Source organism: Polistes fuscatus, unplaced genomic scaffold (assembly GCF_010416935.1).
Source record: "Polistes fuscatus isolate 324 unplaced genomic scaffold, CU_Pfus_HIC Scaffold3, whole genome shotgun sequence".
NCBI lineage: Eukaryota > Metazoa > Arthropoda > Insecta > Hymenoptera > Vespidae > Polistes > Polistes fuscatus.
This window is the reverse complement of record NW_025113107.1, coordinates 5417399-5441455: the sequence shown is the minus strand read 5'-3', so window position 1 is coordinate 5441455 and position 24057 is coordinate 5417399. Positions and strand designations below refer to the sequence as shown.

At 36.5% G+C, this 24057-nt stretch overlaps 3 protein-coding genes across 7 annotated transcripts; 1 reads left to right on the top strand and 2 right to left on the bottom strand.

The window, feature by feature from the left end:
- Positions 1 to 500: 500 nt before the first annotated feature.
- LOC122519281 (solute carrier organic anion transporter family member 1A2-like) lies at positions 501 to 4781 on the top strand. Its single transcript, XM_043638638.1, is given in 9 exon segments — positions 501 to 726; positions 1057 to 1334; positions 1400 to 1609; positions 1708 to 1969; positions 2064 to 2205; positions 2306 to 2787; positions 3074 to 3206; positions 3290 to 3737; positions 3817 to 4781. Coding segments are annotated over 8 exon segments (2853 nt in total). The 5' UTR covers positions 501 to 726; positions 1057 to 1075; the 3' UTR covers positions 4734 to 4781.
- A 350-nt stretch (positions 4782 to 5131) lies between these two features.
- Positions 5132 to 9565, bottom strand: LOC122519280 (solute carrier organic anion transporter family member 74D-like). The gene is made up of 6 exons (XM_043638637.1): positions 8575 to 9565; positions 7389 to 7837; positions 6647 to 7325; positions 6178 to 6565; positions 5977 to 6078; positions 5132 to 5690 (listed from the first exon to the last, which is right to left on the bottom strand). The coding sequence occupies exons 1-6, from the start codon at positions 8800 to 8802 to the stop codon at positions 5569 to 5571; spliced, it is 1968 nt and encodes a 655-aa protein (XP_043494572.1). The 5' UTR covers positions 8803 to 9565; the 3' UTR covers positions 5132 to 5568.
- Positions 9566 to 14213: 4648 nt separating this feature from the next.
- On the bottom strand, positions 14214 to 21569 carry LOC122519189 (solute carrier organic anion transporter family member 5A1). Of its 5 annotated transcripts, none has more exons than XM_043638503.1 (10): positions 21221 to 21565; positions 20417 to 20502; positions 19000 to 19193; positions 17330 to 17755; positions 16776 to 17011; positions 16417 to 16696; positions 15748 to 15943; positions 15467 to 15638; positions 15034 to 15397; positions 14214 to 14954 (listed from the first exon to the last, which is right to left on the bottom strand). In XM_043638503.1, exons 2-10 carry the CDS (start codon positions 20488 to 20490, stop codon positions 14758 to 14760), a joined length of 2139 nt encoding a protein of 712 aa, XP_043494438.1. In that variant the 5' UTR covers positions 20491 to 20502; positions 21221 to 21565; the 3' UTR covers positions 14214 to 14757. The 5 variants fall into 5 exon arrangements, with proteins under 5 accessions (XP_043494438.1, XP_043494440.1, XP_043494437.1 ...); XM_043638506.1 differs by having other exon boundaries at positions 14873 to 14954; positions 15034 to 15239; positions 21221 to 21569; XM_043638505.1 differs by having other exon boundaries at positions 15034 to 15485.
- Positions 21570 to 24057: the final 2488 nt, after the last annotated feature.

Genomic DNA, 24057 nt, shown 5'->3' with positions numbered 1-24057 from the left:
TTTCCATCTCATTTTATGCCATCTCATTTGACAAGATAGGCCTTCATAAATTTCTTCCTCCTATGACGACTTGAGTTTTTTCTTCGTGTATATTGATCAAATATTAACACGTTCGTTTATAGATCACATTAGTCGGGATGCGATTAATCGAGATGCATCATTAAAACGAAATGAAATATCATTTTGTTGTAAATTATTATCGTCAATGATTATTTGGATTAATTAAATTTTACCAAGATATTCACATTAAGCGACAATGAAAAACTCTTGACAAAATCTTCTTCGTAATTTGATGTTTCAATATCATTCGGATGACAAATGCTTTTATGGTTATCGATTAATTTTTGTCTCACAGGGCGCTCAATTTCGATCTATTCTTGTCGTGCATACGAGTAACAAGATCGTTCCTATCATAGTATACGCATGTAGTACATTCGGCCTTTATCGAAAGATATCTCAACTGCGTATCTGTAATAAGATAACGTGCGCGTTAGTTGAGCCAAAGTGCCGCACCTTCGAGTTCTCTCCTTAGTCTTTCCTAAGTGTGGTTCGTGACAAAAATTTAAACAAAATCGTGAGAGTATTGTCGATTGACGGGGGATACAAAAAGAAATAATTAAAAAATCGAATTTGATGATATTGCATCATGTGACAACAACGAAAGACACCAGTGTTGTTCTAATTAATATAATTTTTCTATTGGACATTGGATAAGTCACAAAACAGGTATAAAATAACAAAACGATTAGGTTCTTCTAGAAAAATACTTTACATTTTTTTTGGATCGATCGCGAAATTCAAAGCGTTCTAATTTGATCTTCGAAATAAATAAGTATTTAAAGAGAAAATGATTCAGATTAATTAGAAACGTGTTTAAAAAAATTGACTCTCAAGTGATTCACGATGACGCATCAGTAGCGTATTTTTTACGTACACGTGTGATTTATTCAATGAAACTCCTATTTATAAGCTTGTAAAAATATCTTATTAATAAAATGTAACAAAAAATATAATTAATAATATACGTATATTGATTGACGAATTTCTTTGTTTAAGAAAATCTCCTTTTTAAATTATGACCATTCATCTTCAAGAAGTTGTAAGATCTGAAGTGGAAGGTGGTCTGTCAGGGCCGGCTAATCCAATACCCAGTCAATCGATAGATTGTGGATGTAGACAATTTCCTTGTCCAAAATTAGCAAAATTCGCAACGAGATGTACGTTCGTTGGATTAATCTGTTGGGTCGGCCTTCTTCAAGCTGCTTCATCTGCATATTTTTATATTATTGGCTCTACGATAGCCAGGAGATTTCAATTCGATCCTTACTTAATTGGTATGTGATGCTGATTTGCAAAAATCAATCTAAGAAATTATTTTGAAATATTTGTTTCATTGCAGATTGGATTTTGGTCGTGTCGGAATTAACGCCTTTTTTTCTTGGTGTTGTCGTTGCATATTGGGGTGACAAAATTCATAGGGCATCGTGGATAGGTGCTTTGGTATTATTGCAATGTGCTGGCTATGTGATATTGGTAATACCACATTTAACTCACAAAGTTAGAGTTATCGAAGAAACCTTTAATGTCACTCATATGTCTCTATACGCAGGTAATATTTCTGTTAATTAGATTATACAAATATTAATAAAATTTAAAAAACATTTAATGAATCCTAGCGGAATTAACGAATCTGTAGCTTATTTTCAGACGATAGCCCGGAATTATGCTCGTCCAGTGCATCAAGAATAATAATAGAAGAGGATGATAACACTTGCTATTTCACTCTCGCAGTTTTATGTTGTGTACAAGTTCTAATAGGCATGGCAAATATAGTTTACTATGCGCTCGGCATATCCTATCTTGATGATAATACCAAAAAACAACATGTGGCAGGATTTTTCGGAATAATTATCGCAGTGAAAATCATCGGTGTTCTTTTGGGATACATTCTAGCTTGGGGTTGTCTTCGGTAATTAAATAATAAATAGAAAATATTTCTCCATTAGACAGCTTTAAATATACAAAGTATTTCTTTAAATCTGTCATCGTTTATCTTTACCTAGGATAGACGCGGAAAATTTGAAAGCGGTGGAATCTTATCAAGAACAAATAGGTGCTTGGTGGCTCGGTTTTCCTATTCTTGCAGCAGCCATGACAATTCCTGGTCTCTTACTTTCATGGTTTCCTAGACGATTACCTTCCGAGGTAAAACTACCATAAAACATGCAATAGTTATAAAAATAAAACATGTATTCATAAAAACTTTATTATTAACAACAAACGATAACGAGAATTTATTTGATAGGTAGGGGAACAAGCAGCTGCTTCGATCCTCGATCGAGCAGGTACGCTAACTTTACGTCGTTTAAGATCAGTCGATCATAAAATCGGCACTCCAAATTTTTGTGCGATGCTCGGAAGGCTGATTACTACAAAACTACTAATATGCAACATTCTCGCATCGACCTTTTGCGCCACTGCGCTCTTAAATTTCATGACACACGAGAATATAATTTTGGAATCCAGATATCACATACCCAAACCAACGGGAATGTTGCTCGGATTTGGAGATCCTTTACATTCCAGATTGATCTCGAGTTTTTTAAAACCAGTTTTGATTGGACTGATCATAATTATTTCTGGATTGGTATTGTCCAGAGCTAAACCCCGAGCAACGTTCATAGCTGGTTACAGCTTCATTGCAACAGTGTGAGCAACTGTCATAATATTTGCTTTGGTCTTCACATATTGCGATTCACCATCAGTCTATGGGCTGAATAAAGGATCGTAAGTATGCATATTTTTGATAATTATACTACTTTAATCCTCTTTAATTACGCATAATGTTTTTATACACGAGTAGTTCAAATGAATGCGGGGTCACATCAAACGCAAGAAATCAACAATGATGTGTATAGGCGAAATAGGTGCAGGAGGACAAAGATTGCCGGTTGCTCGAAGGTATTGCAGATATTGTCGGCCCACCAGTCCCCAACACGACGAGCTAAAAAGGACCAGAGGGCACGCACAGCATTTGTTACTCCTTGTCACAGCGGATGACAACGTCCCGTAGAAAATACAGTAGAACAATATTAAGAATCTACGTGGGACCTGCATTTGTGGTCAAAGAAATAGCGGGAAACCTGGACGCCAAGGAAGGTCCCTGTGGCTCGTCCAACTGTCAAATCGGATTGCTAGCTTTTGAAGTATAGCAGCGATTTTTTCATTTAATTATTATTCTACAAATGCAACGAATTTGTTTTTTAAAAACAAAATGATTCTATTTCAGTTTGGTACTTTGCTTGCTTACGCTTTGATCGCATCTACTTTCGTTGGAGATCTGTTGATCAATCTCAGATCGGTATATAGACAAGATAAAGCGAGCAGCATAGGATTCTGGATGATGTGGGTTGCGTTATTCGTCAATGTACCTGGCAAAATTCTTTATCAAACGCTCGCGAACATAACGTGTATATATTGGGGTAATAAAAGGACCATATGTCATTTTCACGAGAGTCCAAAGTTTGGAAACTATATATTCTTCTTGACGACTTTAGTACTAGCTATCTGTATTATTGTTAAGATTTTAGTATGGATTTTCTGTAGAAATTTAATGAATAATGGTAAACCGATTAACGAAAACGAAGAGAACACGGTTCAGTCGCAGGAATTGATGCCAATGCAACCTTCAATAAATTCGAATGAAAACGAGACTGTGCCCAGATCTGATAACAATGGTAATTATAGAAATAAAACGTATTTTTATTTTACAATGTCTATATTGATATAATTTAATAATTATTTGTGATTATTTAGGTATCGTCCCAACATCAGAAGAAGTATCGAAAACTACAGAAACAGAAATATTACAACTTACGACTAAATCAAAGACAAAAGTAGAAGATAATGTAGAAGATAAAAAAGAAGTAGAAGAAGAAGGAGAATTAAAACGTCCTTTAATAGACGGTCCTTTGGGTCCAGGAGATCGACGAAGGACTAGCAACGACAAACCAGTTCAACGGGATCCTCCTAGAAAGCAAATGGTTCTCGAAACGGAAGACGAATTGGACAGTTCCAGCGACGAAAGTAAAAAAGATTCTAGCCCTAAGGTTGCCTATAAACCATTAGAACTTGATTCGGACGTAGAAAGCGATCTTGGAAGCGTAGCGGCAAGGTCAAGAAAGCGGGTGGTTAGTAAGGATTATGATGAATTCACGGAGAGATCGAACTCGTCTATGAGTTCGAAAAAACGAGAATTTCCTAATCCAGACGAGTATGGGGATCCAAGATCGTTAAGAAACGTTTTGAAGAAGGATTGGAGATATAACGAAGATGGATCATCCAAAACAAGTAGCTTTGAGTATTCCAAGGCGGGCCCTTCGAAAAAAGGGGACTTCAATGAAATTGGTATACCAATAGTCGAATATCATCCTCCGAGTGCTAATAACTCGACTGGATCAAACTCTCCATTCTTGAAAGACGTCAAATCGTTGATAAACCAATACGAAAAGAACTCTAGCCAAGAACACTTGGAGGATGATCAAGCATCTATCAGATCGGCTGGCAAAACTGGGGTTCCTCTCGTAGCTATGACTCAACCGAGACTCTCTTCCGGACAAGCTTCTTCAGGATTTGGCAGCTTGAGGGAAAGCTCCTCCGATCCTCGAGGAACTCCCAGTCCAAAGAACTCTTCTATCAAGGGTAGCAAAGGGACACTCTGTACCGATTTGTGAATTATTTATGTTCCGTAAAACCACGACCGTAACCAATCCCCCCACCCTTCCATCCATCCGCGCACACATACACAAACACACGGACTGGAATTATCTTCGATCTCTATTGAACTATTCTCTCGTCGATATCCTTACTTTCGTTGCTTACGATCATCAAATCTTGATCGTATGATCATTATTATTTTATATTTTATATTTATTATTCAATTAAAATTTATTATATCGTAAATGTGAATTTGAGTTTTTATCTTATTTGATTTAATATATTCGCAAGAAAAGATGATCGTTTATATATCGTTGTTTCGGAAAGAGAATTTTCACGATGTATATTTTATTATTCACAGATCTAATTTAAAGAAATATTTGAAAACGTTAGGAAAGGATCGGGATGTCGCGTCTTTTATCATAAAACATTGAATTATTTTTCAAGCAACGTATACAGACATCCTTTTTCATCTGTAATAAAGCTAATCTAGTTTTCATCGATTGCGAACGTAATTCTTTGATAAAAATAATCCATTTTTACAATTGTTAATTGTGTGTATAATCACATAGGTATCAAGTAAATGAAAACATTAGTAAAATTAATAGAAAGGAGACCAGGTCTTATTCGACAAAGTCTTTTCGATGAGATAAACCAATATAAGAGTTCAATCTTATAGGTATCACGAGTTTTAAATATTTAAAATGATTCTTAAGGTACTTGTAAAGTCTTTATTCGTCGGCCCCTATCTTTTCTTTTCCTTGTTCTTCCTTTTCAAGTCTTTCTCCTTTTTTGAAACTCTAATCGTCTCAAACTTGCATCTCGCTTGGAAGAAAAACACCATAGAATTCTTCAAAGTGTTTCACCGGGCTCCTCAGCAATATCCTCGAGCTCGATCTCTTCGTCGAAAATTTTCACGTCTTTTACGTAATACCAGACACCAACGTCGAACAATGGTTCCATGATCACAAAACCTTCGCAAAAAAAGAAAAAAAGAGAAATGTTTTTTTATTAAAATATCTTTGAATTTGTCAGCGATTATTTTTGCATGCTTTAAAAAAGAAAAATATAGCGAACAACAAATTTTCGTTCCAAGTACATTTTTATCAGTGCTATCAAAGTCATCGGTTGTCATCGATATCAGCCATGTATTATGCATGATACCCATTTTCTTTCCACGTCTTTTCGTTCGAAAAAATATAATTAAGTGTTTCGTTTCTTAATTATCATCTTGTATACGAATAAACAAAAATAACTTACTTGCTGCAGTGAAGTTCAACAAGTATCTAAGAGCCTCGCCATTGTAGAGCCAACAATTTCCGGTTCCTGTATACGTCTTACCCCATACGAGACAAGTCTTGTCTAAAAAAAAATATATATATATATATATATATATATACTTGGTGTTTTTTAAAAGAAAAGATTAGGGATATTATGTAAATTAGGAAGGAAAAAACACACCTAAAATGAATCCAAATAAAATGGGTGATGGTATAAAGGCAAATAAACTCATGATAGTCAAGCTAAAACCCATGGCTACCGTTTTGTCTTTCTCATCGACGCATCTCACAGAAACAAGAAAGTTCGATGCCCTTCCGGTACCACCGCTAAACTTGAGTAGACACATAACCGCGAGGAAGATATAAAATTTATTCATGCAATCGACGGGACAGGCTCCGGGTATCGCTGTACCTAAAGTTGGTATCGATTCGGGTTCCATAATCTGCGTGGATAGCTCAGTTGTAAGGCTTGAAAATTTTTTCGGCATCATAAAGTGTGCCAGAATTCCAGAATATTTCGATTTCACGCAACCACAATCGGTGTAGACTTTACTGCCGTCCTTGTGCAGCTAGAGAAAATAGACAAATCATGCTTGTTTTTTGCATTATCAAAAATTGAATTGCATTGTAAGATTGAGCAAAAAAGAAACCTGCATGTTTCGACAACCAGCGTGACAGGCTGAAATGAATGTTTGACCATGCTCAGAACAGACTGGATTGTACGTAACGTAGTCACAATGGCAAAGCTCGTTGCAAGGCAATTGGGTTTTCAGTACTCCGTTCGATTGAATGGCCATTTGATCGTCGTTTGCTGAACACCCCAGAAAGGCGTAGGAAATAATTCCCATGATGGATATGGCACCAACCATTACGTTCCATGCTGCTAGATACCTAGCTTTTGGCTTGTATTTGGAGATTATCAAACCGGATAGTAGAATTCCAAAAGCACTGGAAATGAGACCGACGGTACCAGTGATCAACGAAGAAACCGATGCCGACTGTTTGTACTGAGTTTCGATATATTTCGGCATGAAAATCCAATACGGCATGTAACCCATAAAATAAAAGACCGTAGCTAGATTGTTGCACATCAAGGTTGTATTAGTTAGTAAACGTTTAAACGTTCTTAGCATATCTGACAAGGAAGCAGGAAGTTCAGGTTCCTGATCGTTTGCCTTGATACTAGCAGCCGATTTATTCCGTTCCAAGGCCAGAACTTTGCGAGCTGCTGCTCTTGGTAAAGTTTTTGGGAAGAGAGCGATCACGCATGCAAAGAGGAAGAGTAAAAAGGCCAGGATTATCCAACCTAACCACCATGCGCCAAGCCACCTGTTCGTTTATCGACATTTAAATTTTTTATATAGTTCTTACGAATCGTAACAGGGTTCCTACCTTGGATCCTGAGTTGTAATGGTCGGTGTCAAGGTCGGACTGATGTAAAATTTCAAAGCAAATGATGCCAGACCGTAACCTATCGCTGGGCCCAACATCCTCAAAAAGTATGAAAAACTTATGAGCGCTGGAGTTTTAGATTTTTGTATATTGTCATCCATGTAAGAGACACCTAAGGTGTAATAAAGCGATCCACCGACACCCGAAACTAACTGAGCAATAAAGAGTAATACTTGAGGCGCGAAATTACTATCGGTATCTTCGAACTCTGGCCCACGGGCATTATCCAAACACAAAAATTTCCGATGCTTGTCGGGAATCAAACTGCTAGTCGAAGTGTTGGGCAAATTTTGAATTTTTCCGCCGTATTCCTTGGTTAACATTAATGCATCCTCGCCTGGTCCATAAAGAAAGTGCGGCAACATCGTTAAACAGCAAAAAAGCACAACCTAAAAGAAAAACAATGATTCATTTATTAATAAGACGTTTAACATTTTTACGTATTAGTACAAAGTTTTCATTAGAAAAGAATTTATTGTAGAAAGGGCGAAAAATACTGTTTTCTATAAAATTTGTAAAAATGATATTTACCGTTCGTTATCTTAATGATAACTCGACGTTTGTATATTCTGAACAATATCGCGAAAGGGTGATAAATGTGTCATAATTAATCCTATGAGACGGTGTGCGAACGTTTGACCTTACGTGATTTCCGAGTGTAACTAAACAAATACTGACGAAACGTTTAAACTTTGTTTTACGATATTTAAATTAGATTTAAGAATTGATATGAGAAAATAATAATGAAAAAGAAAGTGAGAGAGAGAGAGAGAGAGAGAGAGAGAAAGAGAGAGAAAGGGGGAAAGAAAAAGGAAGAAACGAAAGTCTCTTGATGATATTTGACGAAATAACGAACGATCTTTTTAGCGACAAGTAAAAAATGGACGACAGCAAAGTTCCAAGTACTCCACGAGCGCCTTTTCACCGTTCAATGAATGAATGAATCTAAGCATAACTAAGCGTACGATGGCGAGAGTACGAAATGGTAAGAGGCGTGAATGAGAGTAGCTACGTTTTCAACGCTTCCTAATTTAATTAAGAACCGACCAACCGGTGTGTGTTATGACGTCTCCTATCTCGTTTCTCTCGGGGGCGTCCGCCGACACGGACTTGACCGATACTACGCCTTCTTATTGGCAAACCTCTGTAGAGTTGGTCCACGAAGACACCATATACCACAGGAGGTGTCATCCGTGATGGGTAATTCCCTGAAAACATCTTCGAGGCCTCTGGTTGGCGTGGTAGGTGTCGTTGGTGTGGTTGGCGGGGTACTAGGCACCCTTAAGAGCTTACAACTTTCGGGACCATTTTTTTCATGACCCGAATTGTTGGTCGAATTTTTAGAATTCTTCATTATCTTCGATTAGCGTTGTTCCTAGAGCTTAGTTCTACGACAGTCACCCTCAGATCTTTCTCTCTTCGAGTGACCTCAATTCCGTGTCGCGTTCCGTTTCCGATCTCCGGTCCTTGGCATCGCTTTTCCTTTTACAAATTATGCGAATACCGTCGCGACACCGTAGCAACAACTCGCGATGGAACTTAATCTTATTCTCCCTCTCTTTATTTCCCTCTCTATCTTTCCTTGTGTCTCCGTCTCTTCCTCCCTCTAATGTTCTCCTTTCGATCAATTGAAACTCACTCCTCTCGTGAGATCTCACGATTTTCCATCTTTCTTGACACTACAGAGAAGGAAAGATAGATAGAAAGAAAGAAAAAATGAAAGCGAGAGACCTGTAATCTATCGATAATGTCACCACAACCTCCCTTATACTATAAGTTAATAATACGAAATCTTCGAGTAAGATTTCTTTAAAGTTCCGAGATAAAGAAAGTCTTCCGAGGAAGTTCGTCCAAGCAAGCACACACCGTTACACGAAATAATGCTCGCAACCGTCTGGAAACAACGATTATTCTTTAGAAACTGACGACGACGTCGGTGAACCGTGACAACGAAAGAATCCGGGATCTCATAAAGGATCCCCACCTTCGTTAATTCTTTAGGGCCCTGAAGATCGACCGAATTACGGAGGTCCACGGCGCGAAGATCGACGCGATACGCACCTATGATATCCTCGCTTCGACGGTTCTGTTATCAACTAGATGCGTATCTCCTATCTCTTTCTATCTTTATCTTACTCTCTCTCTCTCTCTCTCTCTCTCTCGCCATTGCATCGCTCGAATCTACGCAACACCCCTCTTCCTCGTCGTCTTTTTTTGTCTTTCTCTCTCTCCCCTTCTTTCTTTCTCTCTCTCTCCCTCTCTCTCTCTCTCATTCTCCCGTTTCTCCGCCTCGCTCGTTTCTACCTCTCTTTTGCTAGAACGATCTATTCCATATAGCATTTGCTATCTTACGACTCCACTCGTTCTATTTGTTCTCTCCTGTCTTGCTAAATCTCCGTCTGTTTCGCACCCTTTTACTCTCTTTTTCTTATATCATTAGGATCATTCGATGTAACTTAACTGTTAGTAAGAATAATTTGTTCGTTTGATAAATTTAAGAGACGTAATGAATAATCTAAAACGAAAATAAGGAAATAAAAGGAAAAGGAAATTGGTTTGAAAAGAAATGGTCGTGAAAGTAGAGAGTCTTGATAGCCTTTAGTGAAAAAAAATAGTTGTCAGAGAAAAAACGAAAGGGAGCAAAGTAGATCGTGATTAGCCTTAGGAGGTCTTTCGTCCAGTCTCGTAGCTCGATGTCTAAGCTCGTTTCTAGCCGAGCTCACCGTAGTATAGGCTCACATTGTGAACCTATTATGATTTAATAGATGAGACGACGTGATGCACACGCGCGCGCGCGCGCGCTCGAGCACACATTCGCTACACACGCCGCCGCCTTAAACTCTTCCGTCTATTCCTGCGTATTGCTAATGGCGCACACCAAATAGCTAGACCGCTATTAGTTGTCAGCTAATTGCTGGAATTTAATTTTCGTCGTGCTCCAGCAACCACTAAATCGAATACTCGCAAACCTCGCTTCCGTTCTTGTTCTCGTCGTCGTCCTCGTCCTCGTCCTCGTCGATTTTCCTTATCACGAACAAACATTTTTTTCATATTTTATAACTTTCATTTTGTTATTTAACTTCGTAGCTTATTAATATACGACTGTCGTTAATATTCTTGACGATCATTGGCTTGGAACGGTTTCATTAAAACGTTATTATTACGTATAAAATGTTGTAGAATAATTAAAAAACTTCGATATTTAAGAATAAGTATTTAAGTAGATTTTCGATTGTAAATAAGATTTAATCACTAGTAGCAATGATCCACCTTGGGTTCATTTTTATGTTTATATACCATCTACGTTATATCTACAAGGGATATGATTAATATTATAAATCAACTTTTTCAATAATAATGTTTTCAACATAAAAATTAAATAATTCATTTCAATCCCATGTAATCGGAATCATACGTACGTGTATATTAACATACAACGTGATTTGCAAGAAACGTCTTGCTTCTTTGACAATATTTACGCTCCGATCGTGAGTATGACAAGACGTATGAACATTTACACATCGACGATAACGGGTTGTCATAAATTTATTTGCAATCTTGGAAATGTTCTCGTAGCCTGAACGAAAAATCTTTGGTATTATTACTTTTCTATCCAGGTACCATTAGCGAACTAACACGCATACGCACATACGCCGCGCTGAGATTTCTTCTCCCTCTTTCTTCTCTTTTCTCTTGAAAAAATAAGAAAATATTTCGAAGAGGTGACGCCGTTTGAGCTTATCTCGAGAGAACTCTAAATGATCGATTAGACGAAGTATGGAAACTTTGATACTTTTAAAATCATGGAAAATTCTTAGAAAATCATTTCGAAAGATTTTGAGGTGGAAAGGGAATTGAAGAACAAAAATTATTTGACGCGATAAATCGGTAACAATTCGTTCTTTAAAAAAAAAAGAAGAAAAAAAAAAAAGAGAAAGAAACGCCGTTTAATTTATGATTCTTTCTTTCTTTTATATTTGTACAGCATCCCACGCAGACGTTATTGTATTTACGTCGAGAACTTCTCATACATAATATATATGAAGATACGTAAGTACGTCAGAAAAAGACGTTATTAGGTAGATTTGTATTCGAAAAGAGTCAAATCACAAAACTGATGGCGTATCTCGATTGATTACAACTTTAATATTTAAGAATATTACTTCATCGAGTTTATTACTGGCCAACTATTACGTTGAGAATTCTATTTTCGTTCTCGAAATAATCGCTGTTTCCATTAAAACTTCGCGGTATCTACTGTTTGCTCTGATCAAATCATTTTCAATATTTTTTTTCTCGCGCGAAACACAGAAACGTGACTGTAATTTTAATATTGTTTTACTGCTGTTAAAAATATGGTAAAAAATAAACACGGATTCCTGCCGTCGTTAATAATCGTCGCTATTCTCTTTAGTTATTTCTTTGCAATCATTAGATCTTTCGTCGCGAGTTTTGAAGAGCGAATTCGTTTTGAGGAGTATGAACGGTTCGTTGATCGCGATGTTTCATTTCTCTTTGCCGGTCAAACTCCGAAGATGTCGAGACTGTTGACTAGATGGGACTGTACCTCGACTTAGAAGACTTTGATGAGGTCTATATGAAAGATGGGTCAGGGTCATGCACAATGGACCACGTACATACATCGACAAAACTTATGAATGCTGACCTATAGACAGAATGAGATATTCGATCCATCTTCTCCGTCTCATTCTTTCTCTCCTTCGTCGTTCAAACATTCGCTTAATCGCTAGACAAGTCAATAATCGATAAGCTTGAATCGATTAGTGACACGCATCGTGTCTCCTTTTTTAATTTTTCATCCAACAATTGGTTGACATCTATTTGTTATAAGATATCTAAGATTTATCGACGAAATGTAAGCTTATTGTTTCATCGTATCGCGTTTAATAATTGTTTAACGTATGTGCATGTAAACTGTTTACAATTGATAATTTCGATATGCATCGTCGTAGAATGACGATGAAAAATCAATCGTCGTCGAAGAAAAATTGATTTAGAATGAAAATAACAATTACTATAATCTCTCTCTCATCAATATTTTTATAATTATTAAAATGAAGATAACTTCTTAAAGTAGGTTATCTTCTAAATCTAAAGCGTGGATCTTATAAATATAAAAAAAGAAAACAAGAAAAAAAGCCCAAAAGATCAATGACACGAAGTATATACTCTAAGAATTATGATTATATATATACATACGGCTTATACTCGAGTGCAAGTATAAAATTTTAAAATGACTATTGAAGAATCCTTATCAATCCTAGCACGGTACACACAATTCGATATCGATCGAAACGATGATAAATAGAAAAAGTAGAACTCCCCGCAAGAAAAAAATAAATAGATTGATAATCGTTCTCTCTGGTGCCGTTTAGAAGGTAAAAGATAGTCGAGGTCGTTCGCATTTTTCGTAAATCCCGTAAAAGGTAAGAGGAAAGCGCATCCTCCCAGAAGGAAGGAAGTAAGCGTCGTTATAGCAAAGGATGGCGATCGATAGCAACGTCCTGACGTCACGGGGACGTCGCGAATTCATTATAACATAGTCCTCCCACTCGCTGCCCCAGCACCTCCCCCCATACTATTTGAGCTACCGTCTCAGCTATACCCACCCACCCACCTACCACCTACCTACCACCTCCCACCTCGGCCCGTGGCTCTTCTGGGTGGGCTTAAAAATTAAAAGACTCTCAAACAAACACTCCCTTTTTACTTTCGGGCTCGCGATAGTAATCCCTTCTTTCTGTTTCTCTCTTTCTCTATACCTATCTTTTTCCCCGTCCATCTAGAATTTGGCTGAGGTCTAAAGACGACCCCTTAAGACCTCGATCTCCTCTCTTTTATCTCCCTCGGTTTCGTTTTCTTTCTCTCTCTCTCTCTCTCTCCCTTCTCTCCGGTTCCGTTTATTCTTCTTCTCCTCCTTCTTCTTCTTCTTTTTTCTTCCCCCCAGATATCCTTGTTTCACCCTTTCGTAGTAAAAACGTAAGGTAGAACGACGACGACGACGACGACGACAACGATGACGACTACTACGATCGAGAACGATTTACCTACCACTTTCCTTTATTTCTTTATTATTTTCTTTTTTATCATCAGGTCGAAAACCCTTTCCTCTACCAGGGCTGGGCATTACCCCTTATTTGCGAGAGATTTAACGTCAAATCTGGAGGGTTCCTCGTCGAAATGGATGGATTTCTTACATTTTGTTGTTGTTGTTGTTCTACTTGTCTTCAGAAATACGCAACATTTAACATGTATTTGCGTTATCTTACAATTATTTCTATTGAAATAAAAATTATTATACTTAATAAATGAAAAGAAAAAAGAAAAAGGTAAAAATATTCGGGAAGTCATAAGAGAAGAGGAGGTGAATGGTCGACGAGAGTTAAACGAATGAAAATATGACATAGCGAGTCGCCGCTAATCGACTCGTAACCTTCCACGATAATACGATCGATCGATAGCAACAAAACTCGTAAAACGTTTCGACGACGATACGCGTTTGTATTTTATTTTCGAAGCTAACGAGCGAAAGATATCTGAAGGCGTTTGGTGCCACGACGATAATGACGGTGGTAACAGGAGGAAACTTCGACGTTCCTCTCTATTTTTTTCTTATTCTTAGTTTTTCTTTACTTTTTCCTTCTTTTCTATTTTTTTTTTTTTTTTCTTTTTTAAAGAAAACCAAGCATCTCCTATTTTATTACAAGGACAGCGAAATGTAAATCATAAATATGTCTATACATATGTGTGAATAATTTTCGTTTTTTATATATGTATCAGTTGATAACAAGGTGATGAACCCATCGTTGAAAACTTTTGTTTATTTCGAGCAATAGTCTAAATGAAACTTCCTTTTTTTCGTACGCCTTCTTTTTTTTCTAGATTTGTGTGTGCCTGTGTGTTTATAACGCTTGAGTTACGCGTTGTGTTTGTACAGCGCGAGTATTTTTTTCACACATCACATTAAAATAATTGTATATATACATGTACGTTTATACGATATATATATATATATATATGTATAGTATATAATATAAAATATTGCTATTCCCCTCGTGGTAATACGAACGGTCAACGTTCGTAACATTTTATTAGATATCTTCCCGGCAATTTTCAGGTACCTAGCGGATCTCGTAATAAAATCACAATTTTCTACGATTACAAATCCGAGCCGTTTCATCGGTTAGACGTTTCTCAAATCATTTTCCATTTCCTTCTTTCTTTCTCTCTTTCTCTCTTCTTTTTCTTTCCCTTAAATGCATTACATTGAATATAAATTCACAGAACATTATAGCGGCGTGCGTTCTATCCTCTGATTCGCGTTTCCATTAAAAACTTTTTTCTTGCTCAAGCCGGTGATATCCTCGAAATTGTCCTCTTTAATGAATTCACGACGTTTGTCGTTCTCAAGTGTCCCGTAAAGATCTAAATCTTTTCCGAGATAGCACACGGCTACATCGAACAGTACACCTATTATAGAAAATCCTACAAAATAATAAATATTTGTTTAAAATCGTTCATCTATTATCGAACGTTGTCAAAGAATAAAAAATATAATACTGACCAACCGACGAGATATTAACGAGATATCGAAAATTTTCTCTGTGATGGAACCAACAGTTGCCTCGAGTCCCACAGGATTCCTCCCAGATCAAACAGGTCGAATCGATGATCGCACCGTAAATTATTGGTCCTGGTATCAGGGCGAACAGTGAAATAATCATAAGCGTGACACCCTGGGCAAAGCTTTTGTCCTTCTTTTCGACGCTTCTGTAATTTACAAGGACGTTGCCGATTTTGCCAGAACAAGCAAGAGTTTGTATGATACAAGTGAGCACTGTGAAGAGTATGTAAGGTCCGTTACAACTGGAGGGACAGGGACCAGCTCGGACCTTGTCCGAATATGTGGATAATCGGACATCGAGAGGCTGGAATTTATTTTCAAAGAAGCCTTCATTTCCTTTCTTCTCTTCTAATTGATCTCTTGTTAAACTGACCTCTATCGGTGGCACGCAACTGCAATTACCAAATTCTTTATCGTCGACGATCGTACGGCATCCTGCGTGACAGGCAGAGAAGAAAGTTGTGCTCGAGGGTTCGTGACAGACCGGTGCGTATTTAACGTATTCGCAATTGCACGCAGCGTTGCAGTTGGACGTTAAATTCATTCTGTCGAACGAAAACGATCATTATCGTGCATTAATCGTGCATTATCATAGCTTTATAGCATTAGAGCTTAATCATTTTTCTGTGATGTCAAGTAAATTGCCATACTCACTGCATAGTTTTAAGGTCGACTCCTTCGATTCCTACATCAGAGCATCCAAGAAAAATAAAAGAAATTTGTCCTGCGACAAAAAAAACACCAACGAGGACATTCCAAGCGAGCAAAGGCCTAGGACCTGGCTTGAATTTACTTATCACCAATCCTGATAATAAAAATCCTAGTACCATGCCCACCAAAGATAACGGACCTAAGAAGGTTACGGTTAACACGACGTTTTAAAGTGTTACATTTGTTGTCGAAAACTGTTGGAAATAGCAGGGCGAATTCGCAGTATTTATTTTTTTAAGATACTTTATTTAAATAATATACACGAATTCACACACAGAGGTTATGGGCCTAGACCTGGTATATAACAATTGGAGAATAAAAATACAATATTAATTGTGTGCTTAATAATGGACCGCCGACCAGTGCACAACGTATTTCTACATATTCTTTTTTTTTTTCACATTATTTTACATAATTTGTATTCAGTATAAAGTATTACTTTTTGTTCTCAATCAGTCAATCAATAATATAAAAATAGCATTACAATTTTATTATCCAAATTATCACTAGTTTCTATCTTAACTCTCTGCGAATTCGTGTGTATTATTTAAATGAAGTATCTTAAGTATTTGCTATCTCCAACAAAAACAAATGGTGGAAAAATAACATTACCTGCAATAACCGTGCCACCAGCGGCTGATGTATTATACTGCACTTCGAGATATTTCGCCAAGAACGTGATATAGGCAGAAGCACCGAGAACGTAGAATACACCGCTAAGATTGTTACAAGTAAGCAGCCAATTAGTTAAAAGTCGTTTCATGGCAGCTGGAAATTCTCGCATAGTCGGCACGTGTTCCTGCTTCAACGAATTCGTCGATTTTATCGATAACGACGATCTCGTTGATTTTTCTTGAAGGGCTTGCTCTAATTTCAATGGCAACTCACCATTCTAATATGGTAAATAATATTTATTTTTGATATAGAATTTAGAAGATTAATGAAGTTTAAATATTCTCGCTTGTTCTTACTTTTTTCAAGGTGTTACGTGGTCTTGGAAGATCCCGTGGAAACATAGCGATCAGTATGGAGAACATTCCCATGGTAACGCCTAAAATGATCCATCCCAGCCACCAAGCACCCAACCATCTTGGATCCTTTTTCGTTATAACGGGATGAAGGGTTGGATCGATGTAAAGGCTTAGGCAACCGTATCCCAAAAGAAAACCAATCGCCGGCCCCACGGTTCGAAGGGCGAACGTGAAACCTAAAGAAAAATTTCGATTATTTTCAAAATTTTGTTAATTCTATTCTTTGTACATTATCTATCCATTTTATCGACAATTTCGGTCATCAGATTATCCGTATCAGAAATGACGCTAGAATAAAAGATAAGCTAGACAAAAGGAACTAAGAATAAACGCTAACACGTTTGAGGTATCGAGCTCAAAAGTTATCTTCTAACCTGTCGAACAACAACGTTTTCTATATGATAATAGAATATTTATGTGTAATCAATTTTGATTAAAAAAATCTTTGAAATTGTTTACGAGCGATTTTTGTAAAGATTTATTTCAATACTAACCCAACAGCATAGGTGTATTCTTTTTTTTCGTGTTGTCGTCCAAATACGTTTGACCAAGTCCGTAATAAAGAGTTGTGCCAATTCCAAGGATGAATTGAGAGAGAAATACAAGCAAACGGGGAAGAAGACTAACATCTAAAAGAGCTTCGTCATCGCAGTGTTCCGGTTCGTTCATTCGTGGACAAATCGCAATGTCCCTTGGCACTGTCGTGGCATTAAGCAACGTTTGATCCAGGTATTCTTTCGTCAAAGCCATCGCGTCTCTCCCAGGACCAAATATAAAGTGTGGAAGTGCAAGAATCAGGCAGGACAATGCACTTAGCCCAACACCCACTGCGATCCATCTTGGTCGATGACCAGAGCCACCGTAATACGTTAAAATCAACGAGAGAATTTGAGAAATCTCGTTTCCCGATAGTATCAAGCCTGTAACACGATACTCGATAAGAGAAACGTGTATCTCATTTTCATATTACTAACAAAAAAATACTTTCGATCAATTATATAATATTTGTAGAAAAAAAAAATAACACCATCTAAAAATATAAACGTTGATGTAATACTCTAGAATAATCGCAATACATTGAACATTTACGATTCGATCGATCGTTAAAAAATGAATAATTGCAACTGCGAATGCCTTTAAGTGATCAACGACGACGTTTCTTAGCTCTACGAATGTTTCGTGTCCCCTTACCCTCTCACTAGAAGATGTCGTTTTATGATTAACAACAAAGCTCTCGCGTAACACTGACACAAACACGTGAGTATATTAGTGGTGCAAATCATGTACACAGTTGGTCCATCTAACGACATATTTCTCACTTCTGTGATTGCGACATATAGATACATATATATGTGTGTATATATAAAGAAAGAGAGAAAGAGAGAGGGAGAGAGAGAGAGAGAGAGAGAGAGAGAAAGAGAGGAACTACTTACCTAGTCGACGAATACATGCACGAATACGAACACATATATATGAATAAACTTCGAATGCGTTGCACGAGCGTGCGTTAGAGTGAAAACGTAAGCAGTTAAAGGCAAACACATTCAAAATACAATTCGTTGCTAGAGTTCGATGATAAGTAATACAAAAATAATGGAAACAGTTTTTCGTTCGGAATGGATTGGATTTAATCAACTCTCTAAAAAGATAGCAAATTATGATGTCTTTTCGTACGAGACAAGTGGTACATCGGACCGAAGGAATAAAACCAAAGCCTGCGAAAGACCCTCGGTCTAGCTTGAATTAGATAAGTGGAGGTCCGCACGATATCGGATGTACCGTCTTGCAAAAGTCAAACGAGGATTATAACGCGGGAATGGATCTTCGGTTTTAATGGCTCTTCAAAAACTTTATTATAATATCTCTATTGATCCAGATATTCACATCTTTGCTAAAAAAAAAAAAAGCTTCCATTCTCTAATATAAATTTAGAACTAATTCGGACAATTAGGATATGAACTATATCTGCGATAACTAATTTACAAGATTATCGTGCCATTATACGTAACTATAAAGCGATTCGCAATTTTACAGATAAAAGCCAACAACAAAAATATTGTATTTTTATGACGCGAATATTTACATTTTAAACACGGCAAGTAATTAATAATGCATTAACTAGATCGCTTCTGTTTTCTCTTCTTTATTGAGAACGTGATCTTACCTGTCGTACGACTGGGTATCTTAAACCTTTTCTCCAATGTCGTGAGGGTGACGACGATATAAATGAAAGCCATAGCCTGCACGGTACCCAGAAGACCGTAAACGGCTATGAAATTCTTCGGAGTAGCTCGATCTCGTAGCCATTTGGGATAAATCCCGAATATTCCGCAACTGTTGTTCATCCCTCTGACGTCGCTGAAAAATGTTGTATATCTAATTTTCTAAATCGTGCGTAGAGATCGAAACTTATTTTTTTTTCACATTATTTCACACTATTAACAAATATTTCTATTTCATCTTTTTAATATAAATTTATGACATAACTGAGATAGTATAACGTATAGATTAACAATTGATATAAATACTATGATACAATATACGCACGACGAAATCGAATAAAGATTTGGTAATCGATACTGAGATCGCCGACGGAAGCAAAAGTGGTAATGAAGAAATTGCGGTTTATCTACTCGGAACACGCTACGTTGACGTTTTTATCTACGATAGATGAATCCGCGTAATTATATGTGCCTCGAATGGAATAACGCGCGAACGTCCTCTGCTTGGCAATAGTTTATCGCACAAATTTCAAATCTACGTGATTTAATTTATAAGACGAACGCTTTACAACCTATCGTATAAACGTCATATTTTTCAATGATTTACTTCTACTTAATTATTTTCTTTCTCTTCTTGAATAAGTTGTACGTTTCCATAAGATTCTCACGAATAAGATACGATATTATAGGTAACGCATTTATGCGACAGACAAATAAATGGATATTGTTCGAGCGTATCAAAGCCAATACGATTAAAATTATCGGTTCGTGAAAAGAGGTATGAACGAGCTGAAGATTAAATTGAATTAAGAAAACCTAACTGATCGCTTATCAATTTAAAGCGCAATATAAATAATATTCAACAATATTTTGCATTATTTCGTTCCGTGTTCGTAATATCCATATATGTCTAGATTAAACGAGAAGTTAGGCTTGTTCCACTAAAAGACAATTAACTTCCGCGACTCGGATTACGATCGTTGTACCGCAATTTGCAAAAATTGCTCGAAATCGTTCGCCTACGATCTACCATCTTCTTGCTTGATAATGATAAAAGAAAAGAAAATATAATAATGTTGGTAGATAATGATAACGCGTTTCATATATACGTATATATTATTCATGTTAGATTTCTCTCATTATCAGTGATTCTGTGCTCAAACGATAGATAAGGAAGAAAAATACTTGATTTATTTCAAGGACGAATCCAAGGGAAGAAGAAGAAGAAGAAGAAGAAGAAGAATACAATTATCATCAAAGTAGTGCAATGAACTTGAACGTGAAAGAGAAAAATTTGTAAAAAGTTCAAGAAGATCGGCTTCGCGAGAAGGAAAAAAAGGATAAATAAGATTTACATACTGAAGTTGGAAGTAGTCGGTTTTCGCGTGAATCGTCTTGAGGCAAGAACTGCGCTCGGTAGGATCTCTGTGCATGTGTACACCTACCTGAGAAGACACGGACTTACGTAATTGGAATCGCAACAAGCGAACGGAGATTTTCATTGGCAACGATCGCGCCAACGTGCATTTTCGAACGCTTCCGCCTTGCGATAAGTGAGATTCTTCAGGAATGATCGACAAGAAAGTTATCATCGAATTTCAACTAGATTAACATTTCTTATCAATTTACGAAAATATCGAATGTATTTTAGATAGGATCAATCACGCGATAATTATTATTTTCGAAAATACGAACGCACGTTATATACAAATATATAAGCACGGACTATAGCAATAAAAAAAATTATAGATCACATTTTGTTGTTTAAACGAATAAGACGCTAGTAATTCAACTACGCATGGCCTACCCGAACGATGTAACGTACCTATATGTCGAGATAGGAGACAGCTTACAGGTGTCATCGATACGAAACAAAATTGTTACGCTTTATAGGGGAATAATATACTTTTCTCTGATGACCGGTTCTCGTACTGTCTTAATGGCTATGATTAAGCAAATTGAAATATGACAAATATGAAATAATAAAGACCTTGTCTGGTTATATATAGTTATTAACATGAATATTTTAACATTAACGAGAAAGAAATGATTAGATTCGAAAAATATATGCATATATAATAACATAAGAAGAAAAAATAAGTAATGATTGCTTAATGAAGGAGAATAGAGGCACGTGAGACAAGTAGAATCTCGATCTCTCACCTTGGCCTTAAACTAGTGGCTTCTGCATGGACTCTCCGAAAAGGAAAGGACTTTCAGGGTCGCGAGTCTCCTTGGATCGCGATCCTTGAGTCTTTTCCTTGTTAACCACGTTAGATTTAACTTCGTCCTTTTCTCTTCCTCTCTCTCTCTCTTTCTCTCTCTCTCTCTCTCTCTCTCTCTCTCTCTCTTTCTCTTGCGTTTAGTTGTGCCGGTTTAGTTTAAAGAAGAGCGACAGAGATAGAGAGAAAGAGAGAGAGAAAAAAGATCTGGAGGCCCCAAGAGCGTTCCAGTTTGCGCTGATAATCGCGGGATTACTGAGCTCGCTCTCGTTTGTATCAATGGTGATGCTCCCCTACTACTATTGCCCCATCATTCAAATCGAATGATAAGCGGTACGTCATTCAAAGGACGGTCTGAATGAAGTGCACTGGTGCTGACATCTCATCAGTTAGTATACACGACGACTATGATCGTGAATCGTTCGAACGGTTATAGAGAGCGCTTTATTTGCTTGGTTGTAAACCAAACTAATTATACGTAACAGTCGTCCCCAACACACCTTCACTGAAATGCTTTCCTACCTAATCGAAAATATTACGTATCGATAATAGGAAATGAATGAACGATTAACGTCGGTAATCTATTTTCCATATTAAAATGATTTCACAAATATGAAGATTGTAATATATTTATATTAGTGTGTAATATGTTTTTTTTTGTTCTTGTTATTACTTCAAATATGTCAATATAGATATTATTCAATGATATACGTATTTTTGCCTAGTTTATTTGAAAATAATAGGATTCGAATGTGCGTATCGTAAAATTGAAAGTTTCATTAAAAAATTGGACATTTGGCCTTAGCGTGTGCCACTCGAGAAGAAGAAAATGATCGGAGACGAGTTACTTCGTGCGGAAAATACGAGCGGTTATTTTTGTTCGGTTCTTACGTGGAGACGGTTGGTGGTAACTGCCAAAGGAAAGGGGGAGAAGAAAAGGAAGATGAGAAGGAGAAGACTATCCATTCGTTCTACTCTCGTGCACGCTCCAATATATCATCCCCGCGTAGAACCCCGCGCAGCATCCAGCATCCAGAACAACCAAGAAAGCTACAGGATTATCTTTAGTTACGAAAAACGATGAGATCGTATTTCGCTCGAAAACTGACGTCGAATCCTATCCGTTTTTACCTCATTCTTTCTTCCTCTTTTTCCTCATCCTCCTCCTTCTCTTCTTACAACTTGAAAGTAAAAGATTTCATTCCTTTACTCGAAGTGGATAAACTCGACTCCTTAAAGCGAACAAAAAATATTATCTCGGATTGATTCATAAATAAATATTACTATTCAAAAAACAGTACTGTATGTTCTCGTTTTATGCAGTAGATACGTTTTACAGAAAAGCTCATATAAAAACTGGCATAAACAAAAATTTACCTACTTAAATTCTAAAACAAGAAACATGGATGAGTTGAAAAGTTCTGAACTTAATACGAAAAAGGTTGAATAATTGTTCAGTTCTACTCGTGTTAAGCTGAAAACTTTTTAGTCATCATCTAAGGCTAGAAACTTTTCAACCCATCCATTTTTTCTATTTCTTTTTCTTGAATTAAACTGTAAAAAATTTATTCTTTTTTTATCTAAAACGAACTGATATATAAGAATGCATGTAATATTTCTCCCTTTGTTTTCTTTGTAAACGATTAAGTATTGGGGTCTTACTGCTTTCATAGTGTGTGATTCTGATGGAGCCCTACAACTGTGGAGAATTAGAAAAAATCGGTGTCTTGTCCATTTGGCTCTCCCCTTCTTAGAACAAATCAGACAAACAGAAATACGTTTCCTCCCTTGCGTCCATAATATCGCGACAAATTCAAATGAAGTAAAAAATATTTTAATTTTATTTTATTAAAAAGGGGTCTCGTTAACAATTAAATATTTTATTCGTCTTCTTTTTTTTTTCTTTTTTAAGCTAGCATCAATTTATGCGATTTTAGACTATAGGTTACATCAAAAATTCTAATAATTATTGAAAGTTTTAAATGATTCGAAAACCGCTCATTGTAGGTGGTGCAATTTTTTGTTGAAAACGATATATGTTAATAGATTGTATGTTAATAGAATAATTAAAGCAATTTTTGAGCATACCACGAGTTTTGGTGACTGTTTATACTTGGGCTTTCTTTAACAAGCCTACATGTACATGTTCGCCCAAGACATTTTGTGAATTAAATACAAACTGTACAATTTCAATTATCAATTCGATTTCAATTTCAATCATAAAAATGATTCGCGTATAAAAAAAGACCTTACAGTACTTATTTATGAACCAACGTAGAAATTAGTATTACAAGTATGTATCGTACTTATTAGATTAATTCATGCATATTTACACGAATTGATCCAATAATGAAACGAGGCAGTTAAAATTATAAAAAAGAACAAGCTTGATAGATTAACTAATAACAACGTCACATTGGTTTCTTTTAGATGGAATATATTTGCTTCGAATTTTTCTTTAATCTATCAATATATCGTATAATAATTATTATTAATTAAGATAACAGACAATATATTACAGTTGTCGATTCTAAGCATCTAGAAAATCCGAGAAAAGATCATTCATAGTCAAGAAAGATCTATTCTCTCTGATGACTTTTTTTCTATTTCGATATGTACTCTTTTTTTGCTTGTCGACGATGGAAGCTATTTCTGTTTCTTTTTTTCTTTTTTTACATTTCGTTCAAACATATTTTAAACTATTTTGTATTTTTCCCGCACTACTCGTTCCCGCTGTAGAACGTGCGTGTCTACGTTACAATTTTCCTCTTTAAGTAC